The 15,707-nt window shown below is 43.9% G+C and overlaps 1 protein-coding gene across 2 annotated transcripts in view; it reads left to right on the top strand.

Moving 5' to 3' along the window:
- The window catches only part of TDRD12 (tudor domain containing 12), a 99,739-nt gene that overhangs the window by 5,154 nt on the left and 78,878 nt on the right, over window positions 1–15,707 (top strand). For both annotated transcript variants that reach the window (XM_010367008.2, XM_010367009.2), the window contains exons 2-4: window positions 5,056–5,214; window positions 10,542–10,678; window positions 13,674–13,793. In XM_010367008.2, coding sequence (XP_010365310.2) covers window positions 5,056–5,214; window positions 10,542–10,678; window positions 13,674–13,793 — 416 coding nt within the window. The remainder of the gene's footprint in view (window positions 1–5,055; window positions 5,215–10,541; window positions 10,679–13,673; window positions 13,794–15,707) is intronic.

Raw genomic sequence — 15,707 nt, 5'->3', positions numbered from 1 at the left:
CCCAGGCTGGAGTGCAGTGGCACAATCTCGGCTCACTGCAAGCTCCGCCTCCCGGGTTCACGCCATTCTCCTGCCTCAGCCTCCTGAGTAGCTGGGACTGCAGGCACCCACTACCATGCCCGGCTAATTTTTTTGTATTTTTAGTAGAGATGGGGTTTCACTGTGTTAGCCAGTATGGTCTCGATCTCCTGACCTCTTGATCCGCCCACCTCGGCCTCCCAAAGTGCTGGGATTACAGGTGTAAGCCACTGCGCCCGGCTGGTATTGCTTAGATTTTCTTCTAGGGTTTTTTATAGTTTTAGGTTTTACCTTTAAGTCTTTACTCTATCTTGAGTTAATTTTTGTGTAAGGTGTAAGGAAGGGGTCCAGTTTCAATTTTCTGCATATGGCTAGCCAGTTTTCCCAGCACCATTTATTAAATAGGGCATCCTTTCCCCATTGCCTGTTTTTATCAGGCTTGTCAAAAATCAGATGGTTGTAGATGTGTGGTCTTATTTCTGAGATCTCTATTCTGTTCCATTGGTCTGTGTGTCTGTTTTTGTACCAGTACCACGCTGTTTTGGTTACTGTAGCCTTGTAGTATAGTTTGAAGTTGGGTAGCATGATGCCTCCAACTTTATTATTTTTGATTAGGATTGTTTTGGCTTTATGGGCTCTTTTTTGGTTCCTTATCAATTTTAAAGTAGTTTTTTCTATTTCTGTGAAGAATGTCAATGGTAGTTTAATGGGAATAGCATTGAATCTATAAATTACTTTGGACAGTATGGCCATTTTCACGATATTCTTCCTATCCATGAGCATGGAATGTTTTTCCATTTGTTTGTGTCCTCTTTTATTTCCTTTGTTAGTTGTATTCTTAGGTATTCTCTTTGTAGCAACAATTGAATTATTTCAATAATCTTGTGCCTTGTAGCCTTGTAAAGTCAATTATTAGTTCTGGCATATATATTTTTTATTGTAGTAAAATACATGTAACATAAGATTTGCCATCTTAACCATTTTTAAGTGTACAGTTCATGGTATTAAATACATTCATAATGTTGTACAACCATCACCAGTGTCCATCTCCAGAAGTCTTTTTCCTCTTGTAAAACTGAAACTCTGCTTTCTCTGTGAATTTGATTACTCTGAGTGCCTCATGTAAGTGGAATCATACAGTTTATCCTTTTGTGACTGGCTTATTTCACTCAGCATAATGTCCTCAGGGTTCATTATGTTGTACCATGTGTCAGAATTTCCTTTCTTTTGAAGCCCAATGCAGTGATGTGAACGTGAGGACCCAACTACTTGGGAGGCTGAGGCGGGAGGATTGCTTGAGGTGAGGATTGCTTGAGGTAAGGTGGACGATATAGCAAGACCCTGTCTCTTAAAAAAAAAAAAAAAAAAAGTCTTTTTTAAAAAAAGAATTTCCTTCCTTTTTCAGACTGAATAATAGTCCATTCTATACCACATTTTGCTTATCCATTTATCTGTTGAGGGACATTGAGTTGCTTCTACATTTTAGCTATTGTGAACAATGCTGCTATGAACACAGGTGTGTAAGTATCTCTTCAAGATCTTTCAATTCTCGTGGATCTACACCCAATAGTGGAATTGCTGCATTGTATGGGAATTATAGTTTTAATTTTTTGAGGAGCCACGCTACCATTTTCCACAGCAGCTATGTCATTTTACATTCCTACCAACAGTGCACAGTGATTCCAGTGTCTCCACAGCCTTGCTAACACATTATTTTGTTTTAACACACCTTCCTGCACACTGAGTTTTCAGGTTTTTTTTGACAGTAGTTATCCTCATGAGTGTCAGGTAGTATCTCACTATGGTTATGATTTATATTTCTCTAATGATTAGTGATGTTGAGCGCCTTTTCATGTATTTATTGGCCATTTGTATATCTTCTTTGGAGAAATGTCTATTCAAATCCTTCGCCCATTTTTTAATTGGTTGTCTGGGTTTTTATATTGTTTTAGGAGTTCTCTGTGTATTCTGGATATTAATTCCTTATGAGATATAAGCTTTGCAAATATTTTACCCCATTCCATAAGTTGACTTTCTACTGTGGTGATAGTGACTTTTGATGCACACAATTTTTAAATTTCAATGAAGCCCAGTTTGTCTGTTTTTTCTTTTGTTGCCTGTGCCTTTGGTGTCATATCCGAGAAATTGTCAAATCCAATGTCACAAAGCATTTGCTCTGTGTTTTCTTTTGTAGTTTTAGGCCTTCCATTTAGGTTTTGGATCCATTTTGAGTATAGTGTCACATAAAGGTCCAAATTCATTGGTTTTTTTTTTCTTTTTGAGACAGAGTCTCACTGTGTTACCCAGGCCGGAGTACAGTGATGCAATTTCAGCTCACTGCAACCTCCACCTCTCAGGTTCAAGTGATTCTCTTGGCGTAGCCTGCTGAGCAGCTGGAATTACAGGCATGTACCATCACACCTGGCTAATTTTGTATTTTTAGTAGAGATGGGGTTTCACCATGTTGGCCAGGCTTGTCTCGAACTCCTGACCTTAGGTAATCTGCCTGCCTTGGCCTTCCAAAGTGCCGGGATTACAGGTGTGAGCCACTTTGCCTGGCCTCCAAGTTCATTCTTTTGCATGTGAATATCCAGTTTTCCCAACACTCATTTATTACAAAACCTTTCCCTGAATGGTTTTGGTACCCTTGTCAAAAATCATTTGAATAGATACACAAGGGTTTATTCTGGACTCTCTGTTCTACTCTGTTGGTCTGTATGTCTTTAGTTCAGTACCACACCGTTTTGATGACTGTAGCTTTGTAGTGAAGTTTTGGTAAAGTTTTGAGATCAAGTGTGAGTCCTCCAGTTTTGTTCTTTTTTGATATTGTTTTGGCTGTTTTGGGTCCCTTGGGATTTCACATGAATTTTAGAATGTGCTTTTCTATTTCTGAAAAAAATATCATTGTGGATTTTGGTAGGCATTGAATTGAATGTGTAGATTGCTTTGAGCAGGATTGACATCTTAATGATATTAAGTCTTCCAGTCAATGAATGTGGGATATCTTTCCATTTATTTGTGTCTTCTTTAATTTCTTTCAGCAGTGTTTTATAGTTTTCATTGTAGTTCTAATTTTTTAATAGACTCCTTAAGGTTCTCTGTATAGACAATCATGTTGTTTATGAATAAAGACAATTTTTTTTTTTTTGAGGTGGAGTCTCGCTCTGTCACCCAGGCTGGAGTGCAGTGGCTGGATCTCAGCTCACTGCAAGCTCCACCTCCCGGGTTCATGCCATTCTCCTGCCTCAGCCTCCCGAGTAGCTGGGACTACAGGTGCCTGCCACCCGCCCGGCTAGTTTTTTGTGTTTTTAGTAGAGACGGGGTTTCACCTGTGTCCACCAGAATGGTCTCGATTGCCTGACCTTGTGATCCACCCGTCTCGCCCTCCCAGAGTGCTGGGATTACAGGTGTGAGCCACAGCACCTGGCTAAAACTGTATTTTCTTTCAGACTTCCCACCGTTGGTCTTCTCTGGACTCCTTGGGGTCTCATCTCTGCCAAGAATGTGATGGGTGTTCTTATGCAGACCTTAGGGCTCCCCTTCTTTGGCTGTCCATTTAGGAATTTTACCCTTTAATTCTCAAGCTGCTATGGCAGCCCCAAACTCTGTTCTCTGATTTCCTCAAGCCACAAACATTATGACTTTCTCCTTGAATTGCAGCTGCTTAACACCACGTGGACTGGGGAATGGGCTCAGGGGAAAAGCCATGTAAAAGTGGATCTCACCCGGGGAAGTTTCCTTCTTTCAAGGGTTGACTCTCCTCCAAGTTCTGCTTGCTTTTGGTAGCTCGTCACTGCCTTCAAATTGTTATTTTGTATTTTTTCCAGGATTTATTATTGTTACTCATAGGTGATATAGAAACTATTCTGTTGTTACTGGAACCAGAATAACTGCTGTTCTTTTTTCTGGTTATTTGTGATAAAAATGTTCAAACCTTCAGAAAAGTAGAAATAATACTAATGTGAATACCTGTATTCTTGCCACCTTGGATTTAGGATCCCAAATCTCGAGATGTCATTTTTCTAGGCAGAGTTAGGTAATACTTTTGAAAAATCATGAGTTCTTGGCTGGGCGCAGTGGCTCACGCCTGTAATCCCAACACTTTGGGAGGCTGAGATGGGCGAATCACCTGAGGTTAGGAGTTCGAGATCAGCCTGGCCAACATGATGAAATCCTGTCTCTACTAAAAATACAAAATTAACTGAGCATGGTGGTGTATGCCTGTAATCCCAGCTACTGAGGAGACTTAGGCAGGAGAATTGCTTGAACCCAGGAGGTAGAGGTTGTAGTGAGCTGAGATTGTGCCACTGCACTCCAACCTGGGTAACACAGCGAAACCTTTTGGTATTTTCAATTCAAATTTAGCTTTTCACTTTATATTTGTGTCTTTAACAATGAAAATCTTGGCTTCTAATAACAATAGTGCACAACAAAATACATTCCAGGAAGTCTGACGTCCTTCCGTGTCCCTTCTCCATTTCTCCCCTCAGGTCATGGTTTGCATTTATTTTGGTTTATCTGTCATTATTTCTTTTTTTCTTATGAGCAGAATGTACTTATATTCACAGTGCTTTGTCTTTCTTACAAAAGAATAATACAGGTCAGGAACAGTTGCTCATGCCTGTAATCCCAGCACTTAGGGAGGCCCAGGTGGGAAAATTGTTTGAGCCCCGGAGTTTGAGACTAGCCTGGGCAAAATAGCGAGGCACCATCTCTGGTTTTTTTTTTAAACAAACAAAAGTACTAGAAACATTGCTGTGAACCTTGTGTTTGTATATTATTATGGATTTTTCAGAATATAGGAGATTGAGGACATCTGCTTGTTTTTTGAGTCACAACACATAATTGAGAATTGCATCCTATTGGTTACGTATTTTAGAATTTTATCTTTGGTCTAACCATTTAAGCAAAGGCATTTGTCAAGAATTTGTTAGGTCACTTAAATTAGAAACAGTGATCATGGCTCTAAAGTTTATTATTTTGTGGCACTGCTTTTAAATCATATATTGTTCTGTTTGTTCTTTAAAAATTTTACAGATTGAAGATCCAGGTTGCTTCTGGGCTATTATAAAAGGGTGTAGTCCCTTTTTAGATCATGATGCCGACTATCAAAAATTAAATAGTGCCATGAATGACTTCTACGACAGCATGTGTCAGGATATAAAAATAAAACCATTAACATTGGAAGAAGGACAGGTATGTATCTAAATGTTATTTAATCACTGTGTCTTGAAACACCACTCACAATATAAACTATTTTGGCAACGACGATGATTCAAACTTTTAGAGTATTTTAATTTCTTACACTCAGTGCCTTGTGTTAGGTTTTTTTTGAGATGGAGTCTCACCCTGTCACGCAGGCTGGAGTACAGTGGCACCATCTGGGCTCACCGCAACCTCCGTGTCTCAGATCCAAGCACTTCTCCTGCCTCAGCCTCCTGAGTAGCTGGAATTACAGGCATGGGCCACCACACCCAGCTAATTCTGGTATTTTTAGTAGAGACGGAGTTTCACCATATTGGCCAGGATGGTCTGGAACTCCTGACCTCAAGTGATCCACCCACCTTGGCCTCCCGAAGTGCTGGGATTACAGGTGTGAGCCACCGTGCCCGGCCCGTGTAAGGTTCTTTAGTTTGCACAAGATTCAGGCTAGTCATGGAAGGGGGTGGCCGCCACATAAGGTCCATGTGGTGCAAGAGGAGACAGAATGTCATCTACACCCAGGCATTAGGGCCATCCCTCTGGGCCTCTGGGGCTGAGAACCAGGGGATTATTTGAGATCCCACAGAGGTATAGGGACCTCAGCAAAGAGGGAGTGGGTCTTTAGTGTAGGGCCAACGCCTCCCTTTTGGTTGCTCATGACTTTGGCCAACTCACATGTTTTCATTTTCCTTACTCCACGCCATGGCCCCTCCTTGCCTTCTTGCAGCCTCAGCTCCCACTGCCCCTTGTCTTGGTCTCCGCAACTCAGCTACTTTTCAGAAGGAGTGATTTTTTGTAATGGTATAATAGGAAAAGATTTATAACCTCTTTATGAGAAAAAGCAGAAATAATTTGAATCCCCTTCCCCCAAATCATCATTAATAACATTTATTTTATTGTATGTGCTGCTGAAGCAAGCATAATAACATAATTATTTGTTTCCATGCCATTGACTAATTGAAGAAGTTAAACCAGGTCTATTGTTTTTAAAAATATTCCACATTTTGGGCTGGGTGTGGTGGCTCCTTCCTGTAATCCCAGCACTTTGGGAGGCCAAGGCGAGAAGATTACTTGAGCCTAGGAGTTTTGTGAACAGCCTGGGCAACATAGTAAGACGCTATCTCTACAAAACATAAAAAGATTAGCAGGCATGGTAGCACGTGCCTGTGGCCCCAGCTCCTCTGGAGGCTAAGGCAAGAAGATCACTTCATGGAGCAAGACTAAAGGCACCATTTTTCCCACAGCAGGTCCTCACTTCATGTCTCTGTGTCACATCTTGGTAATTCTCCCAATGTTTCGAACTTTTTCATTATTATTCTGTCTGTTATGCTGATCGGTGGCCAGTGATCTTTGAATTAGTATTTTAATTGTTTTGGGGTGCCACCAATTGCATCCATGTAAGATGGTGAATTTTATCAATAAATGTGTGTTCTGACTGCTCCACTGTCTCTCCCCCTCTGCCCAGGCCTTCCTGTTCACTGACACACAATTGAAATTAGGCCAATTAATAACCCTACAATGGCCCCTAAGTGTTCAGGTGAAAGGATGAATTACATTAAATTAAAAGCCAGAAATGATTGAACTTAGAGGAAGACATTTTGAAAGCTGAGATAAGCTGAAAGCTAGGCCTCTTGCACCAAACAGTTAGCAAAGTTGTGAATGCAAAGGAAAAGTTCTTGAAGGAAATTAAAAGTGCCACTCTGGAAAACACACAAATGGAGAAAAAAAAAAAAAAAAAAAAAAGACACAGCCTTCTTGGTAATATGGAGAATGTTTTATTGGTCAGGATAGAAGCTCAAACCAGTTACTACATTCCCTTCAGCCAAAGCCTGATCCAGAGCAAGGCCCTAACTCTCTTCAATTGTATAAAGGCTGAGTGAGGTTAGGAAGCTGCAGGGAAAAAATATGAAGCTAGCAGAGGTTGGTTCGTGAGGTTTAAGGAAAGAGGCCATCTCCACGACTCAAAGTGCAAGGTGAAGCGCAAGGGCTGATGGAGAGGCTGCAGCAGTTTCTCCAGATGTAGCTAAGATCATTGATGAAAGTGGACACACTAAATAACAGGTTTTCAATGTATACAAGACAGCCTTCTATTGGAGAAGATGTCTTCTCGGACTTCCAGAGCTAAATAGGAGAAGTCAGCCAGGTGCGGTGGCTCACACCTGTAATCACAGCACTCTGGGAGGCCGAGGTGGGTGGATCACCTAAGGTCAGGAGTTTGAGACCAGCCTGGTCAACATGGTAAAACCCCATCTCTACTAAAAATACAAAAATTAGCCAGGTGTGGTGGCAGGCGCCCGTAATCCCAGCTACTGGGGAGGCTGAGGCAGGAGAATTGCTTGAACCCGGGAGGTGGAGGTTGCAGTGAGCTGAGATGGTGCCACTGCACACTAGCCTGGGTGAGAGAGAGAGACTCCATCTTAAAAAATAAATAGGGGAAGTTGGTGTCTTTAAAGGACTAAAGCTTTAAAGGTCAGAGTGGCTTTCTTATTAAGGGCTAATGCAGCTGGCGACTTTTAAGTTGAAGCCAGTGCTCATTTACCATTCCAAAAGTCCTGTGACCCTTAAAGATTATGCTGGCTGTACTCTATCTGCTCTACAAATGGAACAAGAAAGCCTGAATGACAGCATATCTGTTCACGCATGGCTTACTGAATATGTTAAGCTTACTGTTGAGGTCTATGCTCAGAAGGAAAGATTCCTTTCAAAATATTACTGCTGAACTGGGTGCAGTGGCATGTGTCCACAGTCCCAGCTACTTGGGAGCCTGAGGTGGGAAGACCACTTGGGCCCAGGAGTTCGAGTCCAGCCTAGGCAATGTAGTGATGAGACCTTGTCTCTAAAACAAAAACAACAAACAATTAATGCTCATTGACAGTGCACCTGGTCACTGAAGAGCTCTCATGGAGATGTATGAAATGAATGTGGCTTTCATGCCTCATTTTCAAGGTTGACTGGCTGTGTAAATTATTAACTATTCATGGTGTTTCTACAGGATGCTTTGATTTCAGCATTAAATAGAAATACCCTTCATCCTTTGTCAGGATTTCTGTTGAATTATTCAAGTTTTGAGTTATGTGAGGTTCTCTAGAATCTATCCTTTGCAGTATGGCTGTACTGTATTTTCCAACTTACATTCCCGAGGACAGCAATCTCTATCAGTCCCCTTCTTTTCTGTTTGAGCACAGCTCTCCCTGCTGGACTGCTTTATAAACCTGTGGCTAGCATACGGTTTATTAGTTGAGTTGGCTGTGGCCTGGCAGTCCTGTGGTACAGTCAGGATGCCAAGGGTTGTCACCTCTGCCGGGTGGTTCTCCTTAAAAGGGGCTGCAGGCATTTACAGATGCTTCTTAACTTACGATGAGGTTATGTCCTGATATTGTAAATAAAAAATGCACTTAATACACCTAACCTGCTGACCAGCCTAGCTTACCCTAGCCTACTTAAATGTGCTCAGAACACTTACATTAGCTTACAGTTGGGCAAGATCACTTAATACAAAGCCTATTTCATAGTAAAGTTTAAATATCTATGTATTTTATTGAATACTGCACACTATGTAAAAATTGCAATAGTTTCACACCATCATAATGTTGAAAATTGTAAGTTAAACCATCATAAGTCAGGGACTCTGTGCTTATTCAGCCATCAGACAGGTAGTTTATTGATTGATTGGTTGGTTGATTGATTGAGACAGACTCTCATTTTGTTGCCCAGGCTGGAGTGCAGTGGCATGATCCTTGGCTCACTGCAACCTCTGCCTCCCTGGTTCAAGCGATCCTCCTGCCTCAGCCTCCTGGGTAGCTGGGACTACAGGCACATGCCACCATCCCTGGCTGATTTTTGTATTTTTAGTAGAGACGGGGTTTTTCCATGTTGGTCAGGCTGGCCTTGAACTCCTGAGCTCAGGTGATCCACTCACCTCGGCCTCCCAAAGTGCTGGGACCACAGGTGTGAGCCACCACGCCTGGCCCAGTTAGTTTATTTTTAAAACATTTTATTGCTGTTATTTTTTGAGACAGGGTCTCACTGTGCCACCCAGGCTGGAGTGCAGTGGTGCGATCATAGCCCACTGCAGCCTCCAGCTCCTGGGTTCAAGCGATCCTCCTGCCTCAGCCTCCCAAGTAGCTGAGACTACAGGCACGTACCACTGTGCCTGGTTCAAGTAGTATTTGAAGACTTAGTATATGTCAGGCACCGTGCTAGGTGCCGGGCATTTGGTGGTAAACAAAACAGGCAAAAATCCATGTCATCAAGGAGCCAGCGTCCAGTTATGACAGATAGTAAACAAATGTCAGAGGCCAATAAGAGTCATGGGGAGGCTGGGTGTGGTGGCTCACGCCTGTAATCCCAGCAGTTTGGGAGGCCGAGGTGGGTGGATCACCTGAGGTCAGAAGTTCGAGACCATCCTGACCAATATGATGAAACCCCGTATCTACTAAAAAAAAAATACAAAAATTATCTGGGCCTGGTGGCATGCACCTGTAATCCCAGCTACTTGGGAGGCTGAGACAGGAGAATCGCTTGAACCCGGGAGGCGGAGGTTGCAGTGAGCCAAGATTGCACTGTTGCACTCCAGCCTGGGCAACAAGAGCAAAACAACATCTCAAAAAAAAAAAAGAGTCATGGGTAAGGGAGTGGAAGGATGAGTCTGGTGGCAGCTTCCTGTTGGGCAGACACATTATTGACAATCATTCCTAAGCATTATTTCCTGATTTAAGAAGGTAAAGGAATGCATTTTTCTTATTTTACTTTCTAAAAATTGTCCTCAGTTAAGGAGTGAAAATGATTGTAGTAGGAAAAACAGTGACCTAGTACCCAGGCAGCCTGTGTTCCTGAGGTTTTCTTATGGGCAGAGGAACTAAGCTTGGATAGGCCTGGCCTCCTGGCATCTCTTTCCTCTGCTGTAAGGGAGAATGTTGACTGGGATGGTTTTAAGAGTACCTTTTAGCTCTCTTGTTCTTTGACGAGATGTTAACACTGACCTGAAAAAACCTTTCTGTTGGCTGGGCGCGGTGGCTCACGCCTGTAATCCCAGTACTTTGGGAGGCTGAGGCGGGCGGATCACGAGGTCAGGAGTTTGAGACCAGCTTATGCAACATGGTGAAACCCCGTCTCTACTAAAATACAAAAATTAGCCAGGCATGGTGGTGGGCGCCTGTAATCCCAGCTACTTGGGAGGCTGAGGCAGGAGAATTGCTTGAACCTGGGAGGTGGAGGTTGCAGTGAGCTGAGATTGTGCCACTGCACTCCAGCCTGGGCTACAGAGTGACACTCTGTCTCCAAAAAATAAATAAATAAAAATAACTCTGTTTATTTTGCAGGTGTGTGTGGTCTATTGTGAGGAACTAAAGTGCTGGTGCAGGGCCATTGTCAAATCAATTATGTCTTCCGCAGACCAGTACCTGGCAGAATGTTTCCTTGTGGACTTTGCCAAGAACATTCCAGTCAAATCCAAAAAGTATGTATACCTTACACTCTTTTCAGAGACAAATGTCAGTTTCAAAGGAGAATGTCCATTTTAAAGTATGGGGCTAGAGGTCACTACCATTGAGAAAAGACAAAACTGGAGTTCTTTAACTTCAAGAAGGGGCGCTTTGTGGGTTTCAAGTCTGCACCCACTGACTGGCAGAGCGGGTGGGCAGGATGAAGGCTAAGGTGGCTCTGGCCCTCTGCTACTGTCTGTCCTGGCAGGGCAGGCAGGTTCAGGTGATGTTCTCTGCATCTCCTGGCTGATCTCTGCATCTCCTGGCTGATCTCTGCATCTCCTGGGTTCTCTATCACGTGACTGCTCTCTGCATCTCCTGGGGTTCTCTCTCTATCACCTGGTTACTTTCTGCGTCTCCTGGCTGCTCTCTGCATCTCCTAGGGTTCTCCCTGCATCTCCTGGGGGTTCTTTCTGCATCTCCTGGCTGCTCTCTGCATCTCCTGGGTTCTCTTATCACATGGCTGCTCTCTGCATCTCCTGGCTGCTCTCTGCATCTCCTAGGGTTCTCCCTGCATCTCCTGGCTGCTCTGCGTCTCCTGGGTACCCTCTGCGTCTCCTGGGTGCTCTCTGCATCTCCTGGGTGCTCTCTGCGTCTCCTGGGTACTCTCTGCATCTTCTGGGGCTCTCTCTGCACCTCCTGGGTTCTCTCTGCACCTCCTGGGTTCTCTCTGCACCTCTTGGGTACTCTCTGCACCCCCTGGGATACTGTCTGCATCTCCTGGGTGCTCTCTGCATCTCTTGGCTGCTCTGCATTTCCTGGGGTTCTCGCTGCATCTCCTGGCTGCTCTCTGCATCTCCTGGGTGCTGCTTGCTGGCTGCTCTCCTGCCTGTACTCAGTTTCCTTATGCCCTTTAGGGAGGCTTGGCTGCAAGAAAGACACTTCCAGGAGGTAGAGAGAAATGCCTCTCCACAGAAGAGGTGTTGCTGGCATAGTCTCAGCATTGCAGAGAGCAGAGCTTGTACTCACGTAGGTGTTCCTGGTTGTCCTGCTTAAGAGAGGGAGGGTGTGACCATCAGTGAGGTTGGGAAATGGCTCAGAATGAGCTGGTGCCTAGATGGCGCTGTGCATCCTTCACTGCTTCTGGTACCATACTTCATAGTTCATTAGAAAACCCCAGCAACAAGTCGGTCTTGGTGTTTTCTGATGATTTTTCCATAGTTTCCCATCCCAGAGTAAGAGGATGTCAGTTTAATAAATATGAGAATTCTGATTTCACTGAGAAAGAGCAATACCAAATAGACTTGATTGCAATAAGAGGTGTCTGGTTTTTTTGTTTTGTTTTTTTGAAACGGAGTTTCACTCTGTCCCCCAGGCTGGAGTGCAGTGGTGTGATCTTGGCTCACTGCAGTCTCTGCCTCCCAGTTCAAGTGATTCTCCTGCCTCAGTCTCCCAAGTAGCTGGGACTACAGACATGTGCCACCACGTCCAGCTAATTTTTGTATTTTTAGTAGAGATGGGGTTTCGCCATGTTGGCCAGGCTGGTCTTGAACTCCTAACCTCAGGTTATCCACCTGCCTCATCCTCCCAAAATGCTGAGCTACAGGCGTAAGCCACTGCGCCCGGCCAGGAGGTTTCTATTGAACAGAAAAATTTCATGGCAGGCATGCTTATCAGACATTGGGAATTTACAGTACTTAATGTAAGAGTAGGTACCATTCGAGCTTGTGATCCTGCATCTCATACGACCATAATCACTGCAAAAACAATTATTGTGTTTAACTGTTTGGGGAGCTTTTCTTTTTGCATTTGGTGTTTTACATTTAGTTTGTTTTGGGTGAGAAAATCATATGATTAGAGCTTGAGGAGACTTCAGGGGCCCATGGATGCAGCTACCTTTCCCTAACCTGTCTGAGACAGAAGATGGCCAGGCTGCCCAGACAGGGCATAATAGGAACCCTGGAAAGAAAGCCAGTTCATGTGGAAATAGTATGTTGAAGTGGTTTTTCGGCCAGGAGTGGTAGCTCATACCTGTAATCCCAGCACTTTGGAAGGCCAAGGCAGGAGGATCGCTTGAGGCCAGGAGTTCAAGACCAGCCTGGGCAGCATAGTGAGACCTGGACTCTACAAAGAAAAAAATGTAAAAATAAAATGCTCTGTCGTTTGCTGAAGAAGAATGAAAATTAAATTGCCAAACTTACTATTTAAAAATCTCAGTCCTGCAGCTCTTTAGTGCAAAGCTGGCAAATACTAATTATTAAAACGTCTGTTCATTTACAGAAACTTTTAAGGTAATTTTGGTCATATGTTGAGATTGATATTTAGAAAATCTTGAATAGAATTTGCTTTACAGGTATGTTCATTAGTATCCAGTATTTGTCCACCTAAGGAGCCTTATTAGACCTTGTTTGTTTGTTTTGTTTGTTTGTTTGAGACAGAGTTTCACTTTTGTTGCCCAAGCTGGAGTGCAATGGCACGATCTCAGTTCACTGCAAACTCTGCCTCCCAGGTTCAAGCGATTCTCCTGCCCCAACCTCTTGAGTAGCTGGGATTATAGGAGCGCACCACCACGCCCGCCTAATTTTTTGTAGTTTTAGTAGAGACAGTGTTTCACCATGTTGGCCAGGCTGATCTTGAACTCCTGACCTCAGGTGATCTGCCTGACTCAGCCTCCCAACATGCTGGGATTACAGGCATGAGCCACTGTGCCTGGCCAGGAGCTTTCTTAAGACATTTTTTTCCTAAACTCCTACCCCTAGATCATGAAATGTCAATTTCACTGATATACTATCTATGTACCATATCCATGCTTTATGTATCAAAAGAGTATGATTTTTTTCAGTCTCCCAAGAAACAGTTTTTCCCTCTTGACCAAATGTCTCCAAGTACTGTTGGTGGCTATATTAGAAACAGAAAGAATTGTTGTTTGTGTGTTTTGTTTTACATTAAGTATATTAATAGGTGCACTGTAATGGAATATGTTGTATATAATTTTCTATATAATGGAGCTGTTTCTGTTTCACTTTTTAGCATCCGAGTTGTAGTAGAATCGTTTATGCAGCTTCCCTATAGAGCAAAAAAATTCAGCCTGTACTGCACAAAGCCTGTCACATTACACATTGACTTCTGCCGAGACAGTACTGACATTGTGTAAGTACAACTTCTTAAATCCTTCAAATCATTAGTAAAAGCCTTCTATCAAGTGCACGATGTTTCTGTGAAGCCAGTTCCTCTGTAGAAGTGCTGAGCAGGAGGTCTCTGTTCTTCAGGAGGGGCTTCTGAGTCAGTGTTTGGCTGACCTGGCTGTGGTTGAGAGGGTTTGGAGCAGGGCCTGAGCTCTGTGCTTCTTGCCTTTGTTTCAAACTTATAAAAAGTAATAAATTAACTGTAAAGAAAAATATTCATAAAACATAGGATCATGGAGCATTATACATATGTGTACACACACACACACACACACACACACACACACACACACACACACACTTTTTGAGACAGGGTCTCGCCCTGTTGCCTGGGCTGTAGTGCAGTTGCATGATCATGGCTCATTGCAGCTTCACCCTCCTGGGTTCCAGCAATCCTCCCACCTCAGCCTCCCAAATAGCTGGGACTACAGGCACACACCACCATACCCAGCTAACTCCCCTCCCCTTTTTCCCCTCCCCTCCCCTCTTCTCCCTCCCTCCCTTCTTGCTTTCTTTTTTTGAGATAGGGTCTCACTATCTTGCCCAGGCTGGTTTCAAACTTCTGGGCTTAAGTGATCCTCCCACCTTGGCCTCCCAAAGTGCTGGGATTCCAGGCACGAACCACTGTGCTGGGCCCATGGAGCATTATAAAAGAGTCCATTGCAATTTTCTCCAGGCCCACATCCTTCCTCCTGGGAGGCCTCTGTGATCTTTTCCAGCTCTGAACTTGTGGCCTTTGTCAGTGCTTTTACACACGCTTACCTGTGTGGAGCTTTTAACAAAAATTAGAACTTACTGTCTTATTTGCAGAATTAATAATGTATGTTGAGGCCAGTTGCGGTGGCTTACACCTGTAATTCCAGCACTTTGGGAGGCCAAGGTATGGGAATCACCTGAGGTCAGGAGTTCAAGACCAGCCTGACCAACATGGCGAAACCCTGTCTCTACTAAAAATACAAAATTAGCCTGGTGTGGTGGTGGGCATCTGTAATCCCAGCTTCTCAGGAGGCTGAGGCAGGAGAATTGCTTGAACCCGGAAGGTGGAGGTTGCAGTGAGCCGAAATCACACCATTGCACTCCAGCCTGGGCAACAAGAGTGAAACTCCATCTCAAAAAAAAAAAAGTATGTTGAAACTCTTTGTCAACGTACATATCTCTTCTTTCTACTTTTAGTCTTTTTCCTGGGTGGATGTGATTGACATACTTGCTGTATTTAATCATTCCCCTCTGGGTAGCCACTAGGTTGTTTCCAAACCATTTGCATAGTACAGTCCCGTAGGAATATGGATGAATCTGGCTGGGCCTGGTGGCTCATGCCTGTAATCCCAGCACTTTGGGGAGGCCAAGGCGGCGGATCACTTGGTGTCAGGAGTTCGAGACCAGCCTGGCCAACATGGTGAAGTCCATCTTTACTAAAAATACAAAAATTAGCCAGGCGCAGTGGTGCGTGCCTGTAATCCCAGCTGCTTGGGAGACCGAGGCAGGAGAATCGCTTGAACCCAGGAGGCAGAGGTTGCAGTGAGCCAAGATCGCACCACTGTACTCCAGCCTGGGCGACAGAGTGAGACTCCGTCTCAAAAAAAAAAAAGAAAAAAAAAAGAATACAGATAAATCCGTATAAAATACACAGACCTAGAGGCGTATATATACATGTGCCCTGCACCCCATCTTTGCTCCCTTTTTCTAGAGTTTGACTACATCGCTAGTGTTTGTACAGGACAGATCCCTGCCCTGGGCAGTTCCCTCTCAGGTGCAGGTGCCATGTCTGCTGTCTTGAATGAGCACTACCGAGTAGCCTGACTTCTGCCTCCTGTGGTCTGTAGAGACGTCAGCCCCATCCTTCTACCTGGTACTCCTCTTCTCCTCCGCTTCTGGGACG

Source organism: Rhinopithecus roxellana, chromosome 12 (assembly GCF_007565055.1).
Source record: "Rhinopithecus roxellana isolate Shanxi Qingling chromosome 12, ASM756505v1, whole genome shotgun sequence".
Classification (NCBI taxonomy): Eukaryota; Metazoa; Chordata; class Mammalia; order Primates; family Cercopithecidae; genus Rhinopithecus; species Rhinopithecus roxellana.
The sequence above is the reverse complement of the archived record's forward strand: the minus strand, read 5'-3'. Positions and strand labels throughout refer to the sequence as shown.